Below are 25,648 nucleotides of genomic sequence, written 5' to 3'. Positions count from 1 at the left end.
ATTATTCTCGATAATCGTACGTATGTACGTATATGCTATATGTAAAGCGTTACATTTATTTTTTGCATATATCTGAAAATATAAGTAGCACTGCATTGTATTGTATTATATAATAATACCATTGTATTTGGGAAAAATAACATTGCGTTACTTTTAATGGTATTTCATATTATAGTGCAAAGTCCATGGCAATTGTATCACTTTTCTTTCTTTCCTTTTTGATCGAACTATGTTAAATGTTTTATCGTACAGAAGGTGTATTTGTGTTACACTTTATACTGTTTTCATTTAAGTATAGTACATACATGACTTGTACGATTACCGATGTTTTTTGTGCCATACTTTTTTACCTTCACAATCCTAATAGGAATTATACCATATATGCTTATTAAATATTGTACATCATTTCTAATAACAAAAATTGCACGCGAAACACTAGCAATAGTAGTAGTAGTGCTAGTGCTGCTGCTGCTGCTGCTCTTAATATCGATCGTTACTGTCGTATAACTATAAATATATTTCATACTGCTCTTCGTCGTAAACATTGACAAAGTATTTCTTACACTATGTACTAAACAGATACAGGTATTCTTTAAACATAAATTACACCGACACGGCATATATTACGAAGAATTAATAAACAGCCTATTTGTTCCATTGAATATCGATGCTAAATTGATAATTAAGTAAAATCGATGTTTTTAAAGCACCGATACTAACTAAAACCTACAAATGTAGATGATATTTTATCGGATTTAGAATTACAACGAAGAAAGAGCTGCAACTCCTGGTAAGACTTTGCCTTCGAGGAGCTCCAAGCTCGCACCACCACCGGTGCTTACGTGGCTTACTTTATCTTCTGTTTCCCATTTAGCAGCACAAGTGGCTGTATCACCACCCCCAATTATGGTAATGGTACCATGTGACGTCGCCTCTACAACGTTGTCCATTAGGCCTTTCGTGCCTTTACTGAAATTTTCGAATTCAAAAACACCTGCAGGTCCATTCCAGACAATTGTTTTTGCTCTCTTAATAGGGTCTGTAAATGAAATGCCAACGCACGAATTCTTGCAATGTGTGTACCTCAAGATTCTTAGTATACATCGAAAATGAGAAGAAAAGTGGAGACATACCGCTAAACAGTTCCCGTGATTTTGGTCCGACATCAAGGCCCATCCAACCGTCAGGTATGCCACTTTCAAGATCTGCTGCGCCGACTGCTGCATTTTCTGCAAATTTGTCTGCGGTAACGAAATCAACGGGTAGATGTATTTGAACTTTATTTTTCTCAGCTTTTGTTAATAAATCATTAACAATTTTTGCACCTTCTTCATCAAACAACGAGTTACCAATCTAAACGAAAAACATTGTATCTTCGATTAGACGTTCTTTCCAGCCGAATAACAATTTGCCGTGCAGTACCTACCTTCATGTTTTTCGATACTTTTAAAAAGGTATAAGCCATTCCACCGCCTATGATCATCTCATTAACTTTGTCTAGCAAATTATTAATCAACTGTATTTTATCGGCAACCTTAGCACCTCCCAGTATCGCTAAGAACGGCCTTTCTGGATTATCCAATGCTTTGGCAAAATAGTTCAATTCTTTTTTCAAAAGAAAACCACTAGCTCTAATTTCGTATCCTTCACCGAGCATAGAACTATGAGCACGATGGGCTGTGCCAAAGGCATCATTAATATAAATATCTCCTAATTTTCTTAACGATTTTCTAAATTCCTCCACTTTTTCTTTGTCTGCTTTTACCTATAATAAAATTACTTTCTACCTTTATAAAATGAAGATTATTATGTAAATGAAAATAGTATACGAACCACTTACCTTATTTCCATCAGCTCCTACTCCTTTACCTTCTTCTTCAATGTGAAATCTTAAATTTTCAAGTAAGATAACCGTGCCAGGTGCTGGATTGCTACAAGCAGCTTCGACCTCTGAACCAACACAATCATTTAAGAATAAAATTTCTTTTCCAAGTAGAGATTTCAATTCTTCTGCGACTGGTTTTAAGGTGTATTTCATTTCTCGTTTTCCATCTGGACGCCCCAGATGTGACATTAAAACAACAGATTTAGCTTTCTTTTCAAGAGCATATTTAACTGAATCCAAAGCAGCAACGATTCTTTGGTTATTAGTAATTTTACCATCCTTCAGTGGCACATTGAAGTCTACCCTGTAACAACCATATTGCAATTATTGCTTACAAGTATTACAAACTTGATATCTTCACAGCTGACGATTAGTAGCAGTACTAAGTCTTGTTAACTGTTACATCTAATAATTAGACATGCTATAGTGTCTTTTATTTCTAACGAATCGCAAATGGTCATCTCTTAGTGTGTTTAAATAAAAACGTTCGGACGATGTTTAGCTTGGTTAACGAGTAATGTTTTTTCTTGCTTTATATTTACATAAATGTAAATGCCCAGCTCTGAACTGATATTTGTTGTCACATAAAGTAACGGGGTATGAAATGCGTACGGCCGCGAAAGTGTCAATTAACCTACAACGCAACGGTTGATTTGACGGTGATCGCATATTAGAAAAAAAGATTTTCTACGTAAATTTAGCAAAGCGTGCGAATTACGCAATATGTATTTCATGCAACAATCATGTTAAAACTAAATTCTTAGAAGAAAAAGGGCAATATAAAGAGTTATACCGTATGAGGACTCGTTTATCCGTAAGATTCACTTTATCAATGCTGAGTTTATTCAACGCCATCGCTCTGAATTTTGAATGTGTTGCTATTTCACGTTTAAAAGATAATATATTATTACAGTTTCTCAACTTTAACACACTTTGTACACTGTACCAGTTACTTCTCAGATTCTCCTCTACCTTCAAATACCTCCTATCGTCGTTAAACTTTGACTCGACAAAGTCAAAGTAAGGTCGACGAATACAGCGACATCTTAATAACACTTGAACTATGCGCATCGAAACGATTGTTTCGTGCGTTAAGTACTTACTTATTACACGTTTTGTCTGAGAAAGGCACGAATTGTTACAGTTTATACCTGTACGTATATATCGAACATGTTTGCAATTGCACGTATTATAACTATTTTGTATGAAATCGTAGGAATTATTCTGAAGAAAAAGTACAAATGTGCATAAACAAAGAAAAAACGAAAACAAAAGAAAAAAGATAGAGTAAAAGGAAAATCATTTAAAAAGTTTCGAATTTGTTTAAACAAATATACATCAGTTTAATTCCGGAAGGAAGGAAGGAAGCAAGCAAGCAAGGTTAACGTTCGCATGCATACATAAGTACTAGATACTTATGTATGAGAGCGTGTCAAGCGACAAGAACGAAGATAGTGGCGCTGTGTACGTACTTAGATCCGTTGTTCTTTTATTAAACTTTGCTGATTTAGTTGTATTTCTTGTTCAGGTATATACTAGTAATAGTAATAATAATAGTAATAATAATTATCATAATAATAATACCATTAACTTATAAATTTGGATATTTGTTAACATGTATGGGTAATAAATAAATTTAATTAAAGAAATGAAAAATTTATCGACACTTTATTCTTTCAATGAAACAATCCAGAGATAACAATATTAATTTACTATACCTTATAATTATAATTACAATATACATTACCAGTAAATGGTGTTGAAGGAAGAAAAATAGCGAGTAGCGGAAATTTATTAAGATTTAATAAAATTTTAGTAGATACAAATGTGTAGATATTTGTTGCAACGAGTGCATCGTTAAAGAATCAGTAAGACGATTAAAATCGGTCCTAAGAACGGCCCGGCGCTTGAGTGTGTACATATGTATGTGTACACTTGCATACACCATCACATTACGAGTATGGACTATGTTCCATAAGCAGTATTCAATCAAAGTCTGGTATTCCGGTATTTCGTCTGACCGCTGCTATTCTCGATTCTGGCATAGTAGCACAGTCGCGTTTAGTTCACCTGTCTGATTTCAGAATTAGAGTAATACATGAAAAATGAACGAATGTCGTGAAGAAAGGCGGAAAATTACTTTTCCATATCGCGCGGTACATATTGGCATTGCTTCGATATTGTTTCGTCTTTTTTTTTCGGTACAGTTTTTCCCGCCTTCAATAATGATTAACCACCGATCGGACATCGTCGTATTTCTGGATTTCATCAAGAATAAAAGTCTCTCTCTATACGTAGGAGGGTAAGACGACGGGAATCGGTTAGCGTTAGTCGACTCTTTCGTGAAATTGTGACATTCATCGCGAATATAAGAATCGTGCGAATCTCCTGCGAGCATGCTCTAACCGATGCCGTACCGAAATAACACAACTTTGCTAAACGCGAAGGCGGAATACGCGAAATATAACCGTGTGTATTTCCTCGCAGAGAATCTTGAGACAACCTTAGCAGTCTTTTAAAATTTTTTAGTTTCATCGCCTCTGACTTCGATTTTCTAATTGGTTAACGTGCGCACACACGAGAGTTACATGCAAAAAAGTGGTAATGTATAATATAATCGCAACAGTTATTTGGGCAGAATTAACGTACATAAATACATACATACATATGTAATAGACTGTATCCATTATTCTAACACTTTTGAGCACCATATTTATACAGAACAGTATTCCTCGACGTATCGCGAGACTTTTAGTAATACCTTTGCCCATTGTTTTTAAGCCCATTGGTTTAAAATTTCATTTTAATTCTTTTCTTAACGGAACTTCAAACAAGATATGTGTAAGAATGCGCCCGACACACGTAAAATAGGTTTCTCCCTCTGGTTGGACCTTCTCCTCTCTTCATTCAGCTAATCTACGTGCTAAAGTAACCATCGCAACCGTCGCGTCGTTCTACGTCAATATCGAACATTTCTAAATCAAACCACCAGTGATCAGGCAGACCGAAAACTGATTAACGACCGCTCTCAGTGGTTGTGTTAATAGCTCGTGGAACGAATAGAGGGGAATTGATAATTGGATGGCAGTAATCTATACGATATATCAAGTATTGGTACAGCCAAGGTCTGGTATATGTACATACAACTTACGTATATGTGCCTATACTATCGAGTAACGACCGCAATCGGTGTTCGAGGGATGGGATGGAAGACTGAAAAGATCAAGAAGAGAAGGAGGCGATGGAAGAAAAGGAACATACACGCTGGTTGTGTCAGTCCAATGCCAGTGGAACGCGACACGACTCGCTTTCTGGCTCTAGCTCATTCGTCAGAGAACTTGGGCCACCGATTCGTAAACGAACTCTTGGTGTTAGATATCTAGATCGCGGCGACGAATTCTACTCGTTCGCTGTTTGTGCCCCAGATGAGAGAGAGAGAAAGAGAGAGAGAGAGAGAGTGTGTGTAAGAGGGAGAGAGAGAGAGAGAGAGAGGGGGGCGGGGGGAACCGTGGATTTACTATACCTTACGTTCATACCGATCTTGTCCAACCAATCGGACTTCGGTTCGTTCGTCGTTCGCCTATAGTGATAAATCTTGATCGACCGACGCGACGTATCGAACTATCACCGTCCGTGCTACTGTCATCGTTGCCACACCATCGTTAACCGCCACCGTTGCTACGAAATCGTTCTACTCGACATCGTCGTCTTTGTGTAACCATCTTTCCACTCGGCACGATTTTTTCGTGCTTTGTCTTTGCTTGAAACCATGAAGTGGTATGTGATTTCTTGTCATCTCTTTCGAGATACACCCCATGATTCGATTTTACACTCACCCTTGCCCACTGCCCCCTTTTTTCTTTCTTTCTTTCTTTCTATCTCTTTTCAGAAACAAACTAGTTTCAATGCCTTTGCGTTCGCTAACCCGCCACTTGTTTTTACTTTTCCACATGTGTGTATATGTACGTTCGTCCAAATTCAAACACCTGACAAATTGCACATACATATGTATGTAACTTTTTTAAATCCTGAAAATTATTCACGTACATGCGTACACATATGCATGCTTATCTATGTACGTGAATGAAATATGATCCTATATGAAAGAAATGCATATATTTCGGAATTCTTACAATTGAAATTTCCATGAGAAACAAAAGTACAGAGATATAATCGCAATGGAATTGCTTAACATTGACACTGACTAAAAATTAGAAGCAACAAAGCTATGTAGAAAAGTACCTTGGCGCGGAGAAAGATGCTACTTTACGTTTCATATACACACAGAGTGGGGTCGTTTAAAAATAGATGTTTAAACTTAAATTATGCCCTCTGGCGAATGGAGTTAGTAATTTAAGCATTTCGAAATTTCATTAGTTACTTCCATTCAATTTTTATCATGTCAACGTGAAACAATAACCAAAGATTCTTTCAACGAATGACGCATTGAAACATCGTACATTATTCTTCGGTTAATCAGCAAAGAATTTGATCTTTCTTCCAGAAAGAATCGCTTTCCTAGAAAGAAAATAGTTATACTGCTCATTTAAAAACTGCGGCTTGAAATTGTTCTAAATTCATGGGAGCATCTATTATTGAATCGATCCGAGAGTCCGACTACTCTGTCTTATTCAACATTCCATCTTCTTGTCTTGTAACAAATTCAATTTGTCATTTCCGTTTTTTTTATTTATAAACAAATATTGTATTTTTATTGAAATATTTCCATGTGTTCTCTTTTAACCGAATGATCAAGCCGACCCAAATCAAAGCACAATTCTTACCTTGAGCATGACATTCGATCGGGTATATGTATGTGAGAAATGCACGGCTTCTGCGTGACTAACAATAAATTTGTACGCGCCGGCCATGTCGTTGGTATCTCGACCGATTTTCAACTGTATCGAGTCTATACTTACATATGTATATCGATCGATTTCGCCTTGAATGACACCTAAAATTCTTTATAATCTCGAAATACCACCACTTTCACAGGTACAAGAATAAGGAAGGGAAGGGAAAAGAAAAAATGGGAAAAATTACAGTGGTAGAAAATCCCGTTCGAATATCTGAACGATTATCTAAACAAAAAATATCAAGTTACACACATATGTGAATTGAACGTTGCTCTTACTACATGCATTGCACTATCGCGTTTCTTCTCTTCTGAAGAACAAAAACAATGTAAAGCTTATAACAATAAGACTTAACACACGTACTTACATACATATGTATGTATGTATGTGTATATACATACATAAATACGTATAGAATACAGAATCTATAAAAAATAAAATCAAACTCTTCGAGGTATGCTCGAACACGCGATATTGCATACATGCATACATCGATACTGACACACGATGTTATATTCGCGTTAAAGAAAATCGTATTTGATCCGTAATTTGCTTATTATTGAATATGTACATATATCGCTTCGTTTATTTAGCTCGTATCACATTTAACATTATAGCTTCATAATTCGAAATGTTTAACCTTTTAATCGTGTCTACTTCACCAACTGCCAATAGAAACAACCATCCAATTCATACGTATATTTAAATACAATGTGCACAAATTTAAATGAAATCGTATGAAGTACATATTACAAGAGCAGGCAGCAGCAGCAGCAGCAGCAGCAACAAGAGCAGCAGCAGCGGCGCGGCGGCGCCGACGGCGGCAATAATGGGATATAGTGCTGCCTTGTGTATCTGTCTATCTTGTATCGCGACGTCCAAGAGATGGCACTCCTTCGGATCTTTCAATTTTAAAAATAAACGAAAAAGCATTTGACGTTTCCATTGTAAAAACACATTTTTCATTAATATTTATCTACTATCAGCAATATTCTATGCTACTTCTATACTACTTCTATGCTTCGCTTTAACGATACTTACACGTTTACCGTGCGTTTTACTCACAAAAATTGATCGAACGAGCGTATTTGTTCTCGCTATTTATAAACAATGTCAAAAAAATGAAAAATTGCATATGTCTCGGAGGTAATGTGAATTACAATCTAAAGATTACTACTATTCGTTAAATGTCTACTACGCTTTTACCACTTTTACGTTAAATTCAGATGAGACGTTAAATGATAAAAAATTTGAATAAAGGACAGCGCGCAAAGAGCATGTAATTTCAATTTTCTAAAAACGTGTATAGACACATACGTATGTAAGTACTTACGTACTTACATAGCGGGTAGAGGGTTCTTCATTGCGTTTCAGTCATTTCTTTTAACGATGGTAATTTTTAATTATTTATTTAATAATTAGAATGAGATTATTATGTATGTATAAGTATTGTGGGAATTATTGAATAAACGTATGATAAACAAACTATAATCGTGAGTAGTAATCTACGATACGTGAAACACCGGAGTGGATAGTATAGATCGCGATGAATATATGTACAATGTACATACACACATATTTATGTACTTACATACTTGATATAAAAATATTTTTGTGATAGAAATAACCTTGTATTAAAACACTGTTTCACAAAAAAAATACATTCGCAGAAAATATTCGATCAATTTTTGCGGAATTAACGATGAGGAGGAGTAGGAGGAGGAGAAGAGAAGGTACTTATGTACTTACGTATGTATGTATGCATGCATCATACATACATACAAGCAGGTGAACTTGTATACTGAGCACGACGTTTAATTCCGACTGATTGGATCGTGAAACGTTTGAAATCATAGAAGGAAAAGGGAGATAGGAAGGTAGACATCGATCGAGCATTCAGGTCGCTATCTTGCGGCGTTTATAAGCATTACGAGTGCCGTGGTACGAAATCGAAAAATGGCCGTTCCATCGATGTTCGACGGGAACTAGTAGTACAGCTTTCACGAACGTATCCGATATGTTCTATTCGCGGCGAAGAAGGTGATCATAGAGATAGAACGAACAGTGTAATAAAGAAGAAAGGAAAAGTAAAATTACGAACTATCGGAGGACCGCCCCCGAGTGCGAGCACCAGTCTTGGTAGGGTGGGGTGTGCGGTGGGCCGGGGTGGGGTAGGGTGGGGTAAGAGTGAGGGAGGGTGAGCAATGAAAAGGAGAGGAAGGAGAACGTAAGGGTGAGGTGAGGAAGATAGAAACTAGCAGGAAGGGGAAGAAACAGTGGTAGAAAGTATCGAAGAAAAAGGGGAAAAGAAGAGATGCGAACGGGAACTGTACGGGATCGTGAACAATCGTTCTGCCTAAGAAGAGTTCGGATTGTGTAGAAACGTCATCGGCGATTAGTAAACGACATTGTTAGTAAAAATAAAGTATTATCATATTTGGATCGGTTGGTGCGTGTGCGAGGATCCAGGAAAGACTAGCGCTGTATAACGAAAAGTTGTGCGCAACGAGTATTCGAAATCAAGGAAGCAAAGCTATTTTTTTCTTTAGCTGCGCTTCCTCTCTTGTTTTAATCATTCGGTTCGGCCTTGTTCGGCTTTGCTCGTAATAATAGTTAATACAAGGTAGCGCAGATTAGCGAGACTCGTAGAAAACTAGATTGCGAACAATCTTCAGCCTGCGAGAAATTAAAAAAGAAGATAAATCTGCGAGCGAATCAACCTAAAAGAAGGAACCGAACGTGTCACAAGGTGACGGACGGGTCGAACGTGGTTGAACGATGGGTAGAGTAGACAATCGCCCCCTTCATACCCGCTGCACCCTTCGCTCGCACGCAATCATGGCTGCCTAACACAGGGCGCTCAGTATCGACCAATTTTCTGCCGTAATATGCTTTAGGTTAAAAACCTAACCTGTCGCAGCTTCGGGGCGTGTCGCTTGTATCACGTTGACAGCTGTAAAGTTTGCTGCGTCAAGGAATTTCACGTTGTGCTGATTTGCATCGCATCAATTCGTTTTTCATCGTTCTCCCATCTTCGTATCCGTTCTCATTTATCCGCTTTGCCGCTTATCGCGTACCGGGCAAAGGCTAATAGAGGCCTCGAAGACCTGCAACATGCGATTACTCTTTTTCATTTTTGACGAATTTCGTAATAGGGATCGCTTGCGCTTTTCAGGCATCCCGATCATTCTAACACTTTGCAGCCGAGGAATGTAGGCGACGAAAGTACGGATCAGAATAATAATATAACTATGACGAGTGAGGATTTGCTGCAGCCTGGCCATGTGGTCAAAGAACGCTGGAAAGTCGTGAGTTAATTGATATTTTCCTGCCTCTACCTATATCTCTTTTCTTTGCTTCTCTCTCTCTCTCTCACTCTCTCGGTCTCCCTTCCTCCCCCTCTTTTTCTCTCTTCGACAAATTCGTTTAATATAATCACCCTGTTTATTTTGGATTGTACAGTGACTTGTTATTTGTTGTGCAGGTCAGAAAGATAGGAGGTGGTGGATTTGGTGAGATTTACGAAGGCCTAGATTTAATGACCAGGGAGCAAGTTGCACTAAAAGTTGAATCAGCTCGCCAACCAAAGCAGGTTCTTAAGATGGAAGTAGCAGTATTGAAGAAACTTCAGGGTTTGTTGTAATCTTACCTTATTAGGCAGATAGGAGATGTAACATGAAGTGGTTCGAAAGCATGGTTTGCTCATCAAAGGCAGAATATGTTTGCGAATTGTGAACTAATAATAAGAGTGCTGCCACCTTTGTTGATAATCTTTGCATATAATCATTGGTGTAGGTCGAGAACACGTGTGCAGGTTCATAGGCTGCGGTCGTAACGATCGATTCAATTACGTCGTAATGCAGCTACAAGGGAAGAATTTGGCAGAGTTGCGTCGTGCTCAGCCTCGAGGTGCTTTTTCGTTGTCTACCACACTTCGTTTAGGACTTCAGATTCTTAAGGCGATAGAAAGCATACATCAAGTGGGCTTTCTTCACAGAGATATTAAACCGGTAAGTTTTGCATTAGAGTTTCGGCACTAAGTTTCTTTCCCGGCTAACGGATAATTACAGAAACCTTGTCCTTTCACAACCTTGAACACTGTCAAAGGACAAGTTTCGACAACGATGCCGATTTCTTTTGGCTTACATTGCGATACATCGATTATCGGATCAATTATTGCCATCGATTGTTGCACCTTCGAAAGCGAAGATGAGACAACGCGAGAAATGTGTAGTATTCGTCGTGAATTGGTGCAATAAATCGTCGACATTGTTTCTTCACAGTGTTGATTTATATTACGTTTGCAGTCTAATTTTTCCATCGGACGACTTCCGCACAACTCGAGGTTGGTTTATATGTTAGACTTTGGTCTAGCTCGTCAATTTACAACAGGCACCGGTGAAGTTAGACCACCTCGTAGCGCGGCAGGATTCCGAGGAACCGTCCGGTACGCATCGGTGAATGCGCACAAAAATAAAGAAATGGGCAGACACGATGACCTGTGGTCACTATTTTACATGCTAGTAGAGTTTGTTAATGGACAACTTCCATGGCGGAAAATAAAGGATAAAGAACAGGTATGTTGGTATTTGATTCCATTATCTTGTTCAGGGAAATGTAATTCCACTAAATGCGACAATAAACGTTCACGTATCGTTTCTTCTGGTTTCTTTTTTTTCTACTTGTCATATAGGTGGGCCTGATGAAAGAAAAATACGATCACCGTTTACTCTTAAAGCATCTTCCTTCCGACCTTCGTGTCTTTTTGGAACACATTCAGGTATGTACAGGTTTGTGAAAATGTAGGTCGAAAGTGGAGGCGGGGTGGGTGGGTGTGTTTAGAATGTGGAAGATCGAACACGATTTAGAATGTAATATCGAAGAGTAGAAAGGTCGTAGAAAGTTGTAAAGTTGTTTTTTAATTTATACGCATGTAGGAGCAAAGCTGCAATAAGTGAAATATTCTTTTTAGAGTTTAGGATATGAGCATAACCCGGATTATGCGATGCTGGCTAATTTATTCGAACGTTGTATGAAACGTAGAGGAGTGAAAACGAACGATCCGTACGATTGGGAGAAGCCATTGATATCCAACGACAGTTTATCAACTACCAGGTCTCTACCTACGGTTGTGATAGCTCCAGTACTGACCACAGCGACTACGATCAATCAACCACCAACCACGCCAAACGTCGATACGAATAACCAAGAAAACGTCGAACCCGACAACAGAAAGGAATTAGACGTAAGGATAGGGATTAGACATAGGATTGATTCGTATAGCATATTCATATAGCAGCAGATTACATAGGTTATTCTCTCTCATTACTTCCCTTCTGTATTTCTTCTGCAGGCACAAATGGATTACGAAAGTATATGTAGGAGAAATAAACAACGGGGAGTAGAAGGTTCTTCGGTGCCGTTCACATCGGCTATCAGTAATCACGGTCGAGATAAAAACTGTAATGCCACGATACCCACGATGGACAACAGTCATCAACAACAACAAACTGGACAACAAACTCAAGGTCGTTATTTTCTAAGTGTGAAAGAACGACGTAGTCGAAAGATGTTCAATAGGCAGACTCGCGCGTATACTCGCTTGAACTGCTGGTTAGCCGCGATCTTGTTACCGTTTTTAAATTACTTTTACTTTGTAGACTCGCCTAAAAAGAGGCGTGCAGTGTCGATGGCTGCGGAACCTCAAACAGGCGTGGTAACAACGGAGAAACAACGGGTGGACAACGAAGGCGACGCGTTAATGGCATCCGCTCGTTCCGCTTCAGAAGTTCCTCGGAACAAAATCGGTGCCAATGCTGCAGCACCGTTAAGAAAATCTGCAAGTGGCGCAACATTTGCACGATTACGCGTCACACCTGCTCCTGAAGCACCTGCACCTGGCGAACCACCCAGTCCTCGAGTACAAACCGAAGTTGATGCTTCTTACTGTTCCTACGATGTTACCACTAATCCAAAAAACGTTGGCAATCAGAGTCCTGTGCGTGTGCAGTATAGAGCAAAAGAGATGATTTCGTTCGGTCGCATTCAACTCGATTTCGAATCATTTGTTCCTAAAATTCACCTTTCTGTTCTGTGTGATCGTAGGTCACGGAACAGAGAGAACCGTTAAAAAGAGAACCGCGAAGAAGAACGGATGGACGTCAACAGATAAGAGCTATTCGTACCGTGATTAGGGACTGTTCTATCACTCAGTTCGCACAGATAGACGACGACAACGTGTCAGCGTTGCAACAAGTAACGAAAGGTGGCGGTGGCTTGACTCTGGTCTCCGAGTGGAAATCACAGTTCGATGATTCCGAAGAGACCGACAACGAATGGAAAGGAGAGAATTTACAAAGTCCCGAGCATAAAGGGACCAACGTGCCGGTTATGGTTCCGCAGGTAAACGTTTAAAATGATCTTAGTTTAAACCGACAGACTTCCGTTAGTAAAATTCTAAGTAATCACGTCGCGTCTTGCTTTTCCTTTTTTCTCACTTTCGTCGATTACGTGACACGAGAACGAGACGCGTACAGGTGAAACGATGCAGTGTGGAATTCGCACATCTCGCAACATACTACATACAACATACATTTCTAAATGTCGAAAACTTACGAGCGTGTGTTGATATTTTAGCCGCATCTGGCCCCCCGTATCGATGTCCTCGCTTGATGCGCTTGTTACACACCTGCTACAGAATCGAATCAAGACCCTTTTGTCTATCACCGTTACAAGCTTTCTCTATATCTTTCCGTATTTCTGTATTTTGTGTTGTTATCATTTTTTCAACGTTTGCTACCTTTTGACTTTTGCAAAATTTCTTGCTCTTTCGAATATAGATCAACTGCTAAACGCCTCTCGCATTCACCGAACTACTCGTTTTACCTTACTCACTCTTTCTGAACTCAACGAGATGCGCGCGCGCGCGCGCATCGACGATTTTTCCATTCAGAAAAGAAACATATAGCATTAGAAACGCATGCTTTATATTGTGCAAAAGTAGAATAATAGTAATAATAATAATAATGACGACGACGACGATAAAGAAAAGAAAAGGGGGAAAAGATATGGTAGGGAAAAAAGAGAGATCGTGTGCGTGTTCGTGGTCGTGGTCGCTAAGTTCGCGTTGTCTTTTGTACATATAGATAGCAACATTGATCGAGAACGAAAGGCAAGATTTCGATTGTTTGTATAAAATTTCTACGTACAGTCAACAGTTGGAAGTGACGCGGTGACTAGCGCAACTTCAGTGCCTCCGTCTATCGATGCGAAAACGACGAAGGTTCAATCATCATCAGTGACAACGTCGGTCGCGCCTCAACATACGCTAATACCGACTGCCTTGTCTCGAATAAGCGAAGACTCTCCAAAGCCCGTTGCCCCTCCCCACAGATGTTTAAATATCGCTGGTATCGAGAAATATCCAGACCTCCAAAGGGCACTTCCACGCGCTTGGAGCGTTCCCGCCTTAGCGTCGCATGTTCGCGCTTATCTCGAAGCACCGTTGGTACGTGTTTACGAAAATCTAATTTACGAGAAAATAGATTATCGCCTATCGTATATGTACACGTTTTGATATTTATCGCAACAACAGGTTCAACAGGCTGCATTCGACGATTTGTTGTACGAGGTTGACGTGATGAGAAATATAGCGACGCGTTACGACGAACCAAGGCAGAGTCCTTCACCGCGAAGAGCAAGCGTACCGGCAGTTGCTTTCTCGCCTCCTAACACGGTACCTAGTACCCCCGGTGGGGAAGAGGAAGAGGAAGCGGTAGCAGGAAGACTGGAGATTAGGGTAGTTGACGCGACTGGTGGTGCTACCGTTGTGCAAACCACCGCGGATAGGGAACCATTGCAAAGTGAGCACCACGAACAACCTTTACTACACACGTACACCCCCGCGTTCACATATCCTCCATTGTTTGTCCAACTTTTTCTTTTTCACCACATGTATGTATATATATGCACGTGTATATGTACGTATATGTGTATGTAGTAGAGTACGTGTATATTGACCAGCCTTTTTTCTCTTTACACTTTCACCGCCTCTGAGGTTGCGTTGTCTTTCGCATCGATTCGTCTCGGTCCCGAAGTTATCTGAAAAAGATGATGTAATTGTTACACCACTGATAGTTTACCATTTTATTTGATTGATTAAACGTGATTTCATAGGAAAAATGACAAACGGTACAGCGGACAGCCCGGCTAGTCCTAATCCAGGAATGGAAGAACCATCGATTTACGATGATGCCGTTGAAAATCGAGCACCTGCCGATGATGTGGTGCTTAAGGAGAACAGCACTGTCACTGCCTCGACCACTATACCGAACGTAGTACCACTCCGTGAATATAAGGACAATAAAGAAAAGGAGGCTCCTTGTAGGACTCTACATAATACTGTCAGTAAAATTCCAATTCCGGTTAAAAGTCCTCGATGTTCGCTATCAGAATCGACGCCAGAAACGAATACTCAAAATACCAGGAGTGGCGTGGGAAATGAAGTAGAAAAATCGTCTACACCTACGGCTATAACCAGGGAAAAAGATGCTAGTTAGTAAGACTTTTTTTTTTCCGTTTAGCTTAAACTGTAATTTTACGACTCTATCTATCTCTTTCTAAACCTCATGCGATGTTTAACATTGTACGTGTCTGTTTAACATATTTTACGAGTCTAACTACTCCTCTTCTACGAAAGTGACAAAGTTCGAACAGTTTGAGCGAGACGATGCTCCTCCTCCTCCTCGTTACTTCAAATTCTGTCTCTCACGGACAGTGAATAATGCTTACAAATATAGGAGAGATTTGAGAAACCGTTTTATTTTTCATTTACTTCGTATACGACGCGATGCGACTTTGCGAAGATATCGTAACTTCAATAAAGGACCGTTTCTCAAACACAGATATTATCATACATATAGTAAATATACACCAATGAGAAACGGTAAATTGTGAAAAGAGAGAGATATCATCTGTTCGAATTATGGTAAAAAAAATTGTAGTTCAAAGGTGGTATGATGTTACACTCAACATGTTCACTTTCCGCTTCTTCTTTTTTTTTTCTTTCTTCTTCCCTCCTACCGTTTTTCTTTCGTATGTGATATACGCATAATAATAGTTCCGAATGTCCATGGTCAGACATTTGAGGAGAAAAGTTGCTTCAACTTCTCCTCGTTCTTTTCTCTTCTTTTTAACGTGTGCGTGTGTGTATTTGTGTGCGTGCATACATTTGCCGTTCGATAAATCATGCGTAGAACGTTATAAAGGCACACGTTATCAAATCATTTTAGATTTAATAATAAAACGAGAACGATTGAGAAATCGAGAGAAGAGAAGGATAGGGGGAGGGGAGAAATGTAGAAAAGGGAAAATACATATAAAAGAAGGTAGATCCTTCGTTTGATTTGTGTTCTTCTCATGTGTGTTTCCGAAGCGAATTTATCCCGATTAATATCGGGTATATAGCTTCTTAGCGATACTAACATTACCAAATTTTAGCTGTCAAAGGCAAACGCTTGACAGTGGAGGTATCACGACGCTGCTTGGCATTGCCCGATGAACCGTCGATCTTTTCACCTTTAACGTCGGCTAATGCGATAGAAGATGAACATTTAATTGGATTTACCCCAGCGTTACTTCGTCGAAGACAAAGTGAAAAATACGTAACCGATGCCAGTCAACTAAACCTGCGATTTCAAAGACCACAACGCAGGTTGTTACCTAGATATAATCCTAGAGGAGTTCCTTCGCATCTTTTGGGAGAAACGGCTAAGCGAACCGAAGAGAGCAGCGATAACGACTCTGATAGCAGTGGTCCGCCGAATGCTCAACCTCCACCACCTCCTACGTCTCTGCCACCACATGTTGCAGAAAACAATGCTAGGTATCGATAGCTCGTTTCTCTTCGTTACACGCTGCTGCGACGATACTCATTTATCCAATTTTCATTCGCTCGAACCTCTCTCAATTACCGATTCGAATCAATCTTAATTGCAGATGCCGCAGATTTCGACCTATATCGAACGCGACAATAATCAGCAGAGAATCGTGAGGTATAGCATTTACGAAACCGACCAAATCGACTCTTTCTTTCTATCACGATCGACACAAACTTGACGATCTGCTCGTTCGAATCTCTGGAGCCTGTTTATCTCCCCGTGCAACAGGAGGCAACGAAATAACCATTCGACGAAATAGTCATTTGATCGAGTCGATGATTCGAGTCAAAGTGTCGTGGCGTAAACCTTGTTAAGAAGACAAGACCTCCGTGGAGGGAAAGTATCAGAAATCTTATCTCTACGTGAGAAACCATTGCTTTTTTTCTTCCTTTTTCTTTCTCTTTCTCTTTTTTTCCCTTAGATAAAGCAACCTTGGTTAAAATGTGTTTGTTACACGTTCCAGAGCAAAAACAATATGTAACTCGACGGAACATGGTGAATTTTATAAGTTCTGCACGGCAAACGAGCTAGAAATTCTTCTAGATCGGATTATTCGTAAGTCAATATATTTAGTTTTAATGCAACACTCTATTGCAAACATGATTACATGAATTGGTGGTGCTTCAAAGAATATTTGTGGTATCTATAAAGGTTCATTTTCTTTTTTTCTTTTCTTTTCTCACTAAATAGTTTATAAATATATTTAACATGAGTAACAACAACAGTTATTACAGTAAATGAATTCAATTAATACAAATGATCTAACACGACTCGGACACGATAAGCTTAACAACGACTCTTTACGAGACACTCTTTACACGACGACGACAGCAACAGCAGCAGCAACAACAACAACAACAACAACAACAACAGCAACAACAACAACAACAACAACAACAACCTTTTTTCCACTCGCCACCCTCCTCTCTATTTATACTCAGTTTTTCCTTTCATGCCTTCGCTTTTTTTCACCGCACACATAACTTTCGCACTCTGCTTTTTATTGCCCTTTGGCCCTTACCACTGCTCAGGTAGAGCCGAGAATTTCCGATACTAAACATACATATTCTTCCTATATTCTTCTATAAAAGTATCAGAGATGATATAATATGGTAAAGATCGATCTGAGTGTTTAAGTTATGTACGTTATATACTCTCAAAGATACTCAACTCAGGAGATCGAAGCGGATTAATTTCGAGCAAATGTCTGCCAATAGTTGTTAACGGACGGAAAAAAAAGTCTTTCTTCCTTCGTGTATTTCTACGTGCTTCTCTCTCGTTTCTCCTCTCCCCCCCCCCTCTCTCTCTCTCTCTCTCTCTCTCTCTCTGTTCACCTCGTTCACTCACTCATCCACCCTCTGTTCCCCTCTTTTTATCTCTCCCTTGCATACACGTGGTTTCTCCCAAAGAGATCTCCATTTCCTCGAAATTTTTGTAATCTCGTTGTCTGCTCTTGGCAAATTACCCTTTGCTGGTTACGCGATCGGTAAAAACGGAAATTCGTATTAAAGTGTACATTATCGAAAATATTAGCTATTCCTAATACGATACAGTTTAAACGCTTCCCTTATGAAGGCAACGTGCAAATAATAACAATACGGAAAGATAGAATCGATATTAAAATCACAAAAAGACGCAAATTTGTCGTGTTCTATTTATTTTAAATATTAGTTTTAAAAGAATCTTGTTGAATTAGCATGGTAATGGGTCTCTTTGAAAAACCACCATCGCGATTAATGAAAGGTAGCAAGAAAAATCGTTAAGATTAAAGTAACAGTTATATCCTCGAGTAAAAAAAATATATCTCGTCCGAATTATTGTTTTATGGATGTGTAACGTGTTAGCGAACTGCTTGTATTAAGCCTGTCGCGAAAGATAGATGAATGCAATTAAAAAAAATCGCGATTTACCAGTCGTCTCGACATAAGGAAGCCTTCGATTGGTTTAAAACATTTTCCTCGTCGTCAGGATTTAGACGACGAAACAGCATACGAATGAATAAGTACACGAAGAAAACGCTATAGGTAGATTACAGATAATTATACGTATTTGTCTTGCACTTCCCGATAACGCGACTTTTCCAAACAGTTACAGATCCGCAATCGAAACAAACCTAGTGATGCATAAAACTAGTCAAGTAGAATCCTCTAGTATTCTGTTACTGAAACCAAATTTGCGCATAGAGTTATAAATATTATACTTGTACAAAGTAGTTAAGGGTTTATTTTGTGAAATGATCGAAATAACGTTAACGATACGATGAGATAGCTTTAAGTTCACGTCGCGAAAATCATTTCGCGAGGAATACACACACTCACACACACGCGCGCGCGCGCGCATGCACACAAATAAAAACAAAAAGGTGTGCGATATACGCGAGCAAAAACTACGGAATTTGTATCGTAGACGAAGCGAGCAACGGAACGATACCAGTGCTTATGAATCAGTGTGCGTATATCGTACGCTACATCTGACGCGCGTGCTCGAGCTTCGAATCTTCAAATTACACGAAATTTTTCTGCGAACGTACGTAACTTTACAAGAGAAAAGTGTAAACTACGAATATACTTTGTGTAAATCGGTAATGAATCTGTAATCGAAGATCAAATGTACGTTTGAATGTAAACAAACACGCATAATACAGCTCATTGGATGTATCTCTAATTCTAGATTTATAATGGAAAGGTATCGTAGGCTACTTATACCATTCACTTTGAAAGTTCGCACCCTCACAACAATAAAGAAAAAGTGTTTTGTTTTCGAAAGTACATACATAGAACTTGTGTTCTCATTAACGCACTATATGGGCAAAAGCAATTTTTGATTGGAATTCATCAAAGAATCACAGAATGCGTTTCGAACGATAGAAATTTAGCGCGGAGATATATCGCGTCTGATTCGTTCGTTTTTCCAGCGTCCCTAGAAACCTCTCAACGGTACAAGAAAGCCCGATTCAAGTTGGCTGCATTGCTTAGGTTGTTAAATGTCGACTCTAGAAACTTTTCCATTGGGAAAGTTTACTGCAGTGAATAAAGTTACATGTATATACGTTCTGTGGCCTTGCCGCGTTAAAATCAAACAACTATATGAGGGCCAACCAATCCGTGCTACGGATCGTTCACGAAACAAACATTAAAATGATCACGCGTGTAATAACGAAGAAACAACGAATGATGAATGAAGAATAGAACATCTTTTTCAACTCCGATATTAGTTTGGCGCTTCGGAGAGCTACGCATGCGTTTGCTGCGCGCGCATACATCACGTCGGTGATGCGACGCATGAACGATTCAGAAGTGTCCAAGAGATGCCTGACGCTGAAATATTCCCTTTAACATTCATTTATGTAAATTACAACTAAAATTATGTGGAGATGCCAATGCTGTGATAAAATTTGTACCAACTATATTTAAATATAAAATAAAATTATGATTACAAAGTACACTTGAGGCGGACTCGCATGAGAAACACAGATCGTGAACGTCACGGCGGGTTCGCATGAGAATCGTGGAGAGTGGACGTGACATTAACAACTATTTTCTTCCACAGTAATAAATAGTAGTAAATAGTTAGTATTGTTCGAGGCAAAGGCCAATACACTGTGAATTTTCTATTGATTATCTGCCATTGCTCTTGGAGATTATCTACAATTATACGCAATTAATAGACGTGTGTATGTCACTGATTAAGTCCATACGATCCTTCCGCAGTGATGCACCACACACACGCATCACTTTTAGGCTTGTTTGTATGTACAGTAAACGGCGTGTTGCTCGGCATTTGACGCGTCTATGAAGGAGAATCTGCGCTGAGGTGCATTCGTATTAGGATGTATTTGCATTCGAAAAACTCGTATCGTTAACTTTTTCTTCTTTCTGATGTTACCGTTCCAGTTACAAACGTGGGACAATTTAAAATCTAGTCACATCAGATCGTATCCTTACCATCGATATAAAGGTAAATATTTTACATAAAAATTTATAGAGACGTACATACCAAGGACGCGTTTGAAACGCGTGTTCAAACGTTGTTAGATATTGCGAATCATACGTCGATCGATAGAAATTGCGAATTCGTAATAAATATATAGGTACGTATGTATATAAGTACATACACGTATCTTAGCTATCTATATATGCTATATAACGATTCTAACCTCTTTTCACGAAACAGTAAAAGGTAATATGAACGAAAGTCTAAAAAAATAGGATATCCGATGTTGATGTGAAAATTTTGTGAAAAATGTTACTGTTGTCGAGCGAATTGGATAAATTTTAAATGTAAGAATATAGTAAAATGTATACCTGTTGCACTTTGATTTCAGAAGATGTGGCCAGTGTTGGGTAAAATTTTAGCTAGATATAACGGTTACATATGTATACCTTTTGGTGTTCTTGGATATTACATAGAAGGACTTATATCCAATCGTTATACACCTCCAACCGCCCCTGTGACGGAACAACGCGAAGAAAGACTACTGAAAGATATAGATTCTATGCCTGGCACAAAGAAACATTCCCCATTGGAAGTTAATCTTCCACCTTCGTTGTCTGTATAATCGTTTCTGCGGTTTCGGTATATTATGTACAATGAAAGAAAAGAAGGGAATTGCTTGGAAAGAATGTAAAATCAAAGGTACAATGTTAATGTATCGATATTCATTCATAGGTTATATTAGATAGAAGAAAATTATTAAAATATAATTCTATTACATGTGTATATATGTATATAGAAATATCTAATGTTGCATTGCACCCTACAGAGAACTAGTATGTACTATTTAAGCTACTACTCCAAATTTGTATATAACAATATGATGATAAATTTGTCCAGGTTCCAGTATACTGTTGGGAAAGTTTTCCTGCAAATGTTGTATCATGTATGTATGTAATTATTCGTTTTAACTGCAATTACAATTTCGATACTTACGTGGTTGACAGCATCTGGGTAATTTTGTGTCTCTAAACAGAATGCTGCATGTTTGAAGTATGTGCTTCCATTCTTTCCTTGAATACCCACCTTATTTCGTTCGGGTAGACAGTTAGACGTGTAAAATTGTACTCCAGGTTGATTCGAAAAAACTTCCAAATATCTTCCAGAAGGCGGATGTAAAACTCGAGCGACCAAGTTTTTTTCGTTAGCGGTATCACTCGCAGTTACACAAAAATTGCTATCGTAACCACCGGCAGGTACTTTATCAATGACATCTCCAAGTGTCGTCGAGTTTCTCAAGTCCATCACAGTATCAACAACCGATCGTATTTCTCCAGTGGGTATATTGTCCGTGTCCGTGATTGTCCAACGATCCGCATTCAACATAAATCGATGTTTGTATAGTTCCGTGGCGTTGCCATTCTGAAATAGGTGTATATTCGATCAAAGTTAGTTGTCAGAAAGTGGAAGCCATGTTGCTTGAAGGTAGGTTAAATGTTGGTTTACGAACATGACCGGCTAAATTGAAGTAAGCGTGATTAGTCAAGTTGATAGGAGTAGCCTTGGTAACAGAAACTTTTATTTCCATACATAATTCTCCATCGGTGGTTAGCTGAAAAATGACCGAAGCGTTGGCAGCTCCAGGAAAACCTTGGTCACCGTCCTCGCTTAGCAGGGAAAGCACAAGCCGATTACTTTCAACCGTGGCATTCCATATTTTCATACTCCAACCCTTACAACCACCGTGAAGAATAAATTCTCCTACATTCTTCGCCAAATGATATTTTTCTCCGTTCAATGTAAATTCCGCATTTCTTATACGATTCGCGACTCTGCCTATCGTTGAGCCGAAATATAGTTTATCCCAGGACAAATAGCCTGTAAAAAGTCGGATGAAATATGATGGCTCGAAAGAAAGCAAAAAAGAACGTGGAAGAGACGCAAGAAGTTGTTGCATGTCCTTGTACTAATGACAATCAAGTAAGTACTGTGCCGAGATAAGATATGGCTAGCGGGACGGCATAGGGGCAAGAGGGATTACTACGTTCGCTTCGCCTGATCGCGTGATCTGTGACCCTCCCGAAATCTCACCTTTAGGGTTCTTTGCGGCACACGTTCACATAGTAATACGATACCTTCCGAAACCGGTACGTTATTGCTTTCAAGTCCATGGGATTACTCGCTGTCGTCGACCCCTCCTCCACTTGCTCTCGATATGTCCCGTTCGCTTTCTTCGTCACACGACGCGATATCATCCGATTTGTTTTTTTCTGCCTTTATGATTGTGTAAGAGATAGCGGGCCTGTTACACTATTGTTACATTAATGTTACACTCGCATTCCTTCTACTAGCCAATTTCTCATCTGTGCATAGTACAAAGGCCTTTGGAAAATACATACATATATATACATATAACGATACCTTCGATATTATCGAAGCCTAGAACGACATCCGCGATATTTCCCAGTTTGTCTGGCGTCCTAAAGGATGTTATCGTAGCACCGTAAGTTATGATGTCCACCTCTTGACCCGCTTTATTTTTTAACGTGTACTTCTCTACGCTTCGACCATCGATAGATCCCCATTTTGCGACAGTTATTAATTCTTCACCGTTCACATCCATGATCGATCTACTACTCCCCCCCAGCAGAAAAACCAAATGAAATTCTGCGTGTACGAAACTCGAAACTCGTATAGCAGAAATTGTGGGGAAACCTGCAGCTTTTATACGTATATTTTATCGCGTTCTAAAAGTGGGAGATGTAGGAGAAACTGTGACGTCTCGCTGTTAATTAATAGCGATAAAGTAAGGCCATCGTACTGATTTTTCTATGAACCATATAAGCGTCAATCGAAGTTTGTGCGAGCAGTCGGTAACAATAGGCGTGCAGTCGATAATAGATCGATGTGATTATTTCGAGCGCTCGACGAGTACCAATCGTCAATCCAATAGTCAAACCATTTTATAATTTTCATCCCATCTTAATGAAAATAGCACCGCTAGGTGTGTGGTTGATTTGTAGTTTTCCCGATGAAAATGAGTTTAAACACGATTAAAAAAATCGGATTAATTTTCACAGTTGTCAGTTTTAAAAGCATCCTTGAAAAGCATCCGGGATATTTCAACGGATGACTGGTAAAACTACCGTGTACATACTTCTGGTTAACATACTCAGGCATTTCTATATTTGAGATAACAACTTGTCACTTTCACTCTCACTCTCAATTTGATTTCTTTAATTTTATAGCTAAATGTCAACTCAATCTTACCTCTCAAGTAAAAGAAAAATGATGGTTGTAGAATAAGAAAGTCGCATGACGACGACGACGATGACAATGGTGACGACAGCGATCAGCGTAGCGGCGGTATGCTACAAGTGTTGCATCGTATGAAAAGAAACATCTCGCGTCCTTCGTCACTAATGTCCGTGACGTGTATATACATATCTAAATATATATGTGCATATATACTCGTATATACTTGTAGATATATGTACAGATACGAATTTCTTATTTATCCTTTCGATAATTATATTTGCTTTCATTGAGAATAAGAACTGTAAGATAAAATAAACTATCGAGTATTCAAGTACGTAAGTATGTACATGTACATACATATATGTATATATATGCCTAGGAGAAAATTAATTTTTTCTAAGTATATAAAAATATTGATGAAAAAATAACGAAACACGGATCAGTTAAATTGTGTGCTATGGTAAATACTTTTTTCAAAAAGTAAGTATCTAATCTGCCTTATTCACTCGACGAAACACCGATTGGAGCATATTCGCGATATCTCTACGCATGAATTTCGTCTATCTATACAATCCTAAAATCTTTCGAACAAATACATAACTCGTTACGAATATCATATCCCTCCCACCTCTATTCCCTTCCTGTTTCCTGCCGCTGTTGCAAGTTCCCATTGCGTCTGTCTTATTTCGTGCGAATAAAGAGAAGAAAATTTAGTGAAATTTCAACGGAATTAAAAGCGAAATGAAATGGAAATATTGTTCGTTTGATATGTCGATAATTATTATAACAACTGGTGTTATCGTGATCTGTTCTCGATCTGTTTTCGATCTGGCCTCGTTAAGCCTCGTTACTCGAGATAACACGTACTTGATTTTCCCATGGTCATAGTTGAATAGCCTCGACAAGAATATTTCGTACGGCATAATTTTGAAAAACGACTATCGTTGGTATATACATATGTAGCACTAGGCGTGTTTTCTTAGAAACGCGTCCCAATACATATCGTCTATCTATGGGTGATTGTTGTTGATCCATGTTTTTCCTCTATTTGTTACGTCGTTGGTTGCATCTTCTACGTGTATGTACTCGTAGATTGGCATGGAAAAAAAACTCGCATGGCTTACAACTTACAACTGGATGGATTTGTTCATTTTGGTTAGCGATTTAAAACTGTAGTTGCAGAATGTCGCATGGTCGAAAAGAGATACGAAGTGAGGAAGGGTAGGGTATGGTATGGTATGGTATGGTATGGTATGGTAAGGAAAGGGTCATTCTGGAAAGCAGTTTGGACTCGCGATTCACGATTATTTAATTGCTAACATTTTCATTTACGTTGCGAATATTTTGACGACAAACGTGTTCATGGAAATCGTATTCCACAGAAGTAAGAAAGAACGCGCGGGTGCAATATCCATACAAAGTAAGAAAGTAGGTGCCTATTTACATGCATCGTATTTTAGTAAAGACACTGATGTGCATGGATGGATGAATCGGGTTTCCCCTTACGCGGTTTTGTTGGTTGCTGCGTGCATATGGATGTGTTGCGAAACTACGCTGTAAATACATACTTATGTTGTAAAGAGAAAAGAATAGATTCTGGCGAAAGTGCTCGTATGCTGCTAATCCGTATTTTTCCATCTTGTAAGAAGATGTAGGACATTTTTATGTTACTATTAAGGATAGAAATGGAGGCGGGGGATTGCTGCGTTTAGAGCACGCTTGCATATCGTTAGATACAGTACTGGTATAATAAATGTTCCTATATATGCATATAGTGA

At 38.9% G+C, this 25,648-nt stretch overlaps 4 protein-coding genes across 8 annotated transcripts; 2 read left to right on the top strand and 2 right to left on the bottom strand.

Moving 5' to 3' along the window:
• Positions 1 to 7: 7 nt before the first annotated feature.
• LOC108579437 (phosphoglycerate kinase) lies at positions 8 to 2,905 on the bottom strand. Its single transcript, XM_017942973.1, has 5 exons — positions 2,679 to 2,905; positions 1,841 to 2,189; positions 1,427 to 1,765; positions 1,134 to 1,353; positions 8 to 1,039 (listed from the first exon to the last, which is right to left on the bottom strand). Exons 1-5 carry the CDS (start codon positions 2,738 to 2,740, stop codon positions 762 to 764), a joined length of 1,248 nt encoding a protein of 415 aa, XP_017798462.1. The 5' UTR covers positions 2,741 to 2,905; the 3' UTR covers positions 8 to 761.
• Positions 2,906 to 9,013: 6,108 nt separating this feature from the next.
• On the top strand, positions 9,014 to 17,193 carry LOC108579331. Of its 2 annotated transcripts, XM_017942842.1 has the most exons (15): positions 9,014 to 9,151; positions 9,917 to 10,049; positions 10,226 to 10,373; positions 10,537 to 10,751; positions 11,049 to 11,318; positions 11,435 to 11,521; positions 11,714 to 11,986; positions 12,095 to 12,269; positions 12,402 to 12,739; positions 12,847 to 13,143; positions 13,952 to 14,248; positions 14,336 to 14,603; positions 14,917 to 15,294; positions 16,240 to 16,624; positions 16,738 to 17,193. In XM_017942842.1, exons 2-15 carry the CDS (start codon positions 9,993 to 9,995, stop codon positions 16,790 to 16,792), a joined length of 3,243 nt encoding a protein of 1,080 aa, XP_017798331.1. In that variant the 5' UTR covers positions 9,014 to 9,151; positions 9,917 to 9,992; the 3' UTR covers positions 16,793 to 17,193. The 2 variants fall into 2 exon arrangements, with proteins under 2 accessions (XP_017798331.1, XP_017798332.1); XM_017942843.1 differs by lacking the exon at positions 9,014 to 9,151 and having other exon boundaries at positions 9,740 to 10,049.
• Positions 17,194 to 20,535: 3,342 nt separating this feature from the next.
• On the top strand, positions 20,536 to 21,431 carry LOC108579326. 4 transcript variants are annotated; one of them, XM_017942835.1, is made up of 2 exons: positions 20,536 to 20,636; positions 21,007 to 21,431. In XM_017942835.1, exon 2 carries the CDS (start codon positions 21,007 to 21,009, stop codon positions 21,235 to 21,237), a length of 231 nt encoding a protein of 76 aa, XP_017798324.1. In that variant the 5' UTR covers positions 20,536 to 20,636; the 3' UTR covers positions 21,238 to 21,431. The 4 variants fall into 4 exon arrangements, with proteins under 4 accessions (XP_017798324.1, XP_017798323.1, XP_017798326.1 ...); XM_017942834.1 differs by having other exon boundaries at positions 21,004 to 21,431; XM_017942837.1 differs by lacking the exon at positions 20,536 to 20,636 and adding an exon at positions 20,817 to 20,858 and having other exon boundaries at positions 21,004 to 21,431.
• Positions 21,428 to 23,966, bottom strand: LOC108579325 (aldose 1-epimerase-like). The gene is made up of 5 exons (XM_017942833.1): positions 23,883 to 23,966; positions 23,034 to 23,245; positions 22,123 to 22,490; positions 21,609 to 22,034; positions 21,428 to 21,540 (listed from the first exon to the last, which is right to left on the bottom strand). Exons 1-5 carry the CDS (start codon positions 23,927 to 23,929, stop codon positions 21,460 to 21,462), a joined length of 1,134 nt encoding a protein of 377 aa, XP_017798322.1. The 5' UTR covers positions 23,930 to 23,966; the 3' UTR covers positions 21,428 to 21,459.
• Positions 23,967 to 25,648: the final 1,682 nt, after the last annotated feature.

Source organism: Habropoda laboriosa, unplaced genomic scaffold (assembly GCF_001263275.1).
Source record: "Habropoda laboriosa isolate 0110345459 unplaced genomic scaffold, ASM126327v1 scaffold76, whole genome shotgun sequence".
Classification (NCBI taxonomy): domain Eukaryota; kingdom Metazoa; phylum Arthropoda; class Insecta; order Hymenoptera; family Apidae; genus Habropoda; species Habropoda laboriosa.
This window is presented reverse-complemented; position numbering and strand designations above follow the sequence as displayed.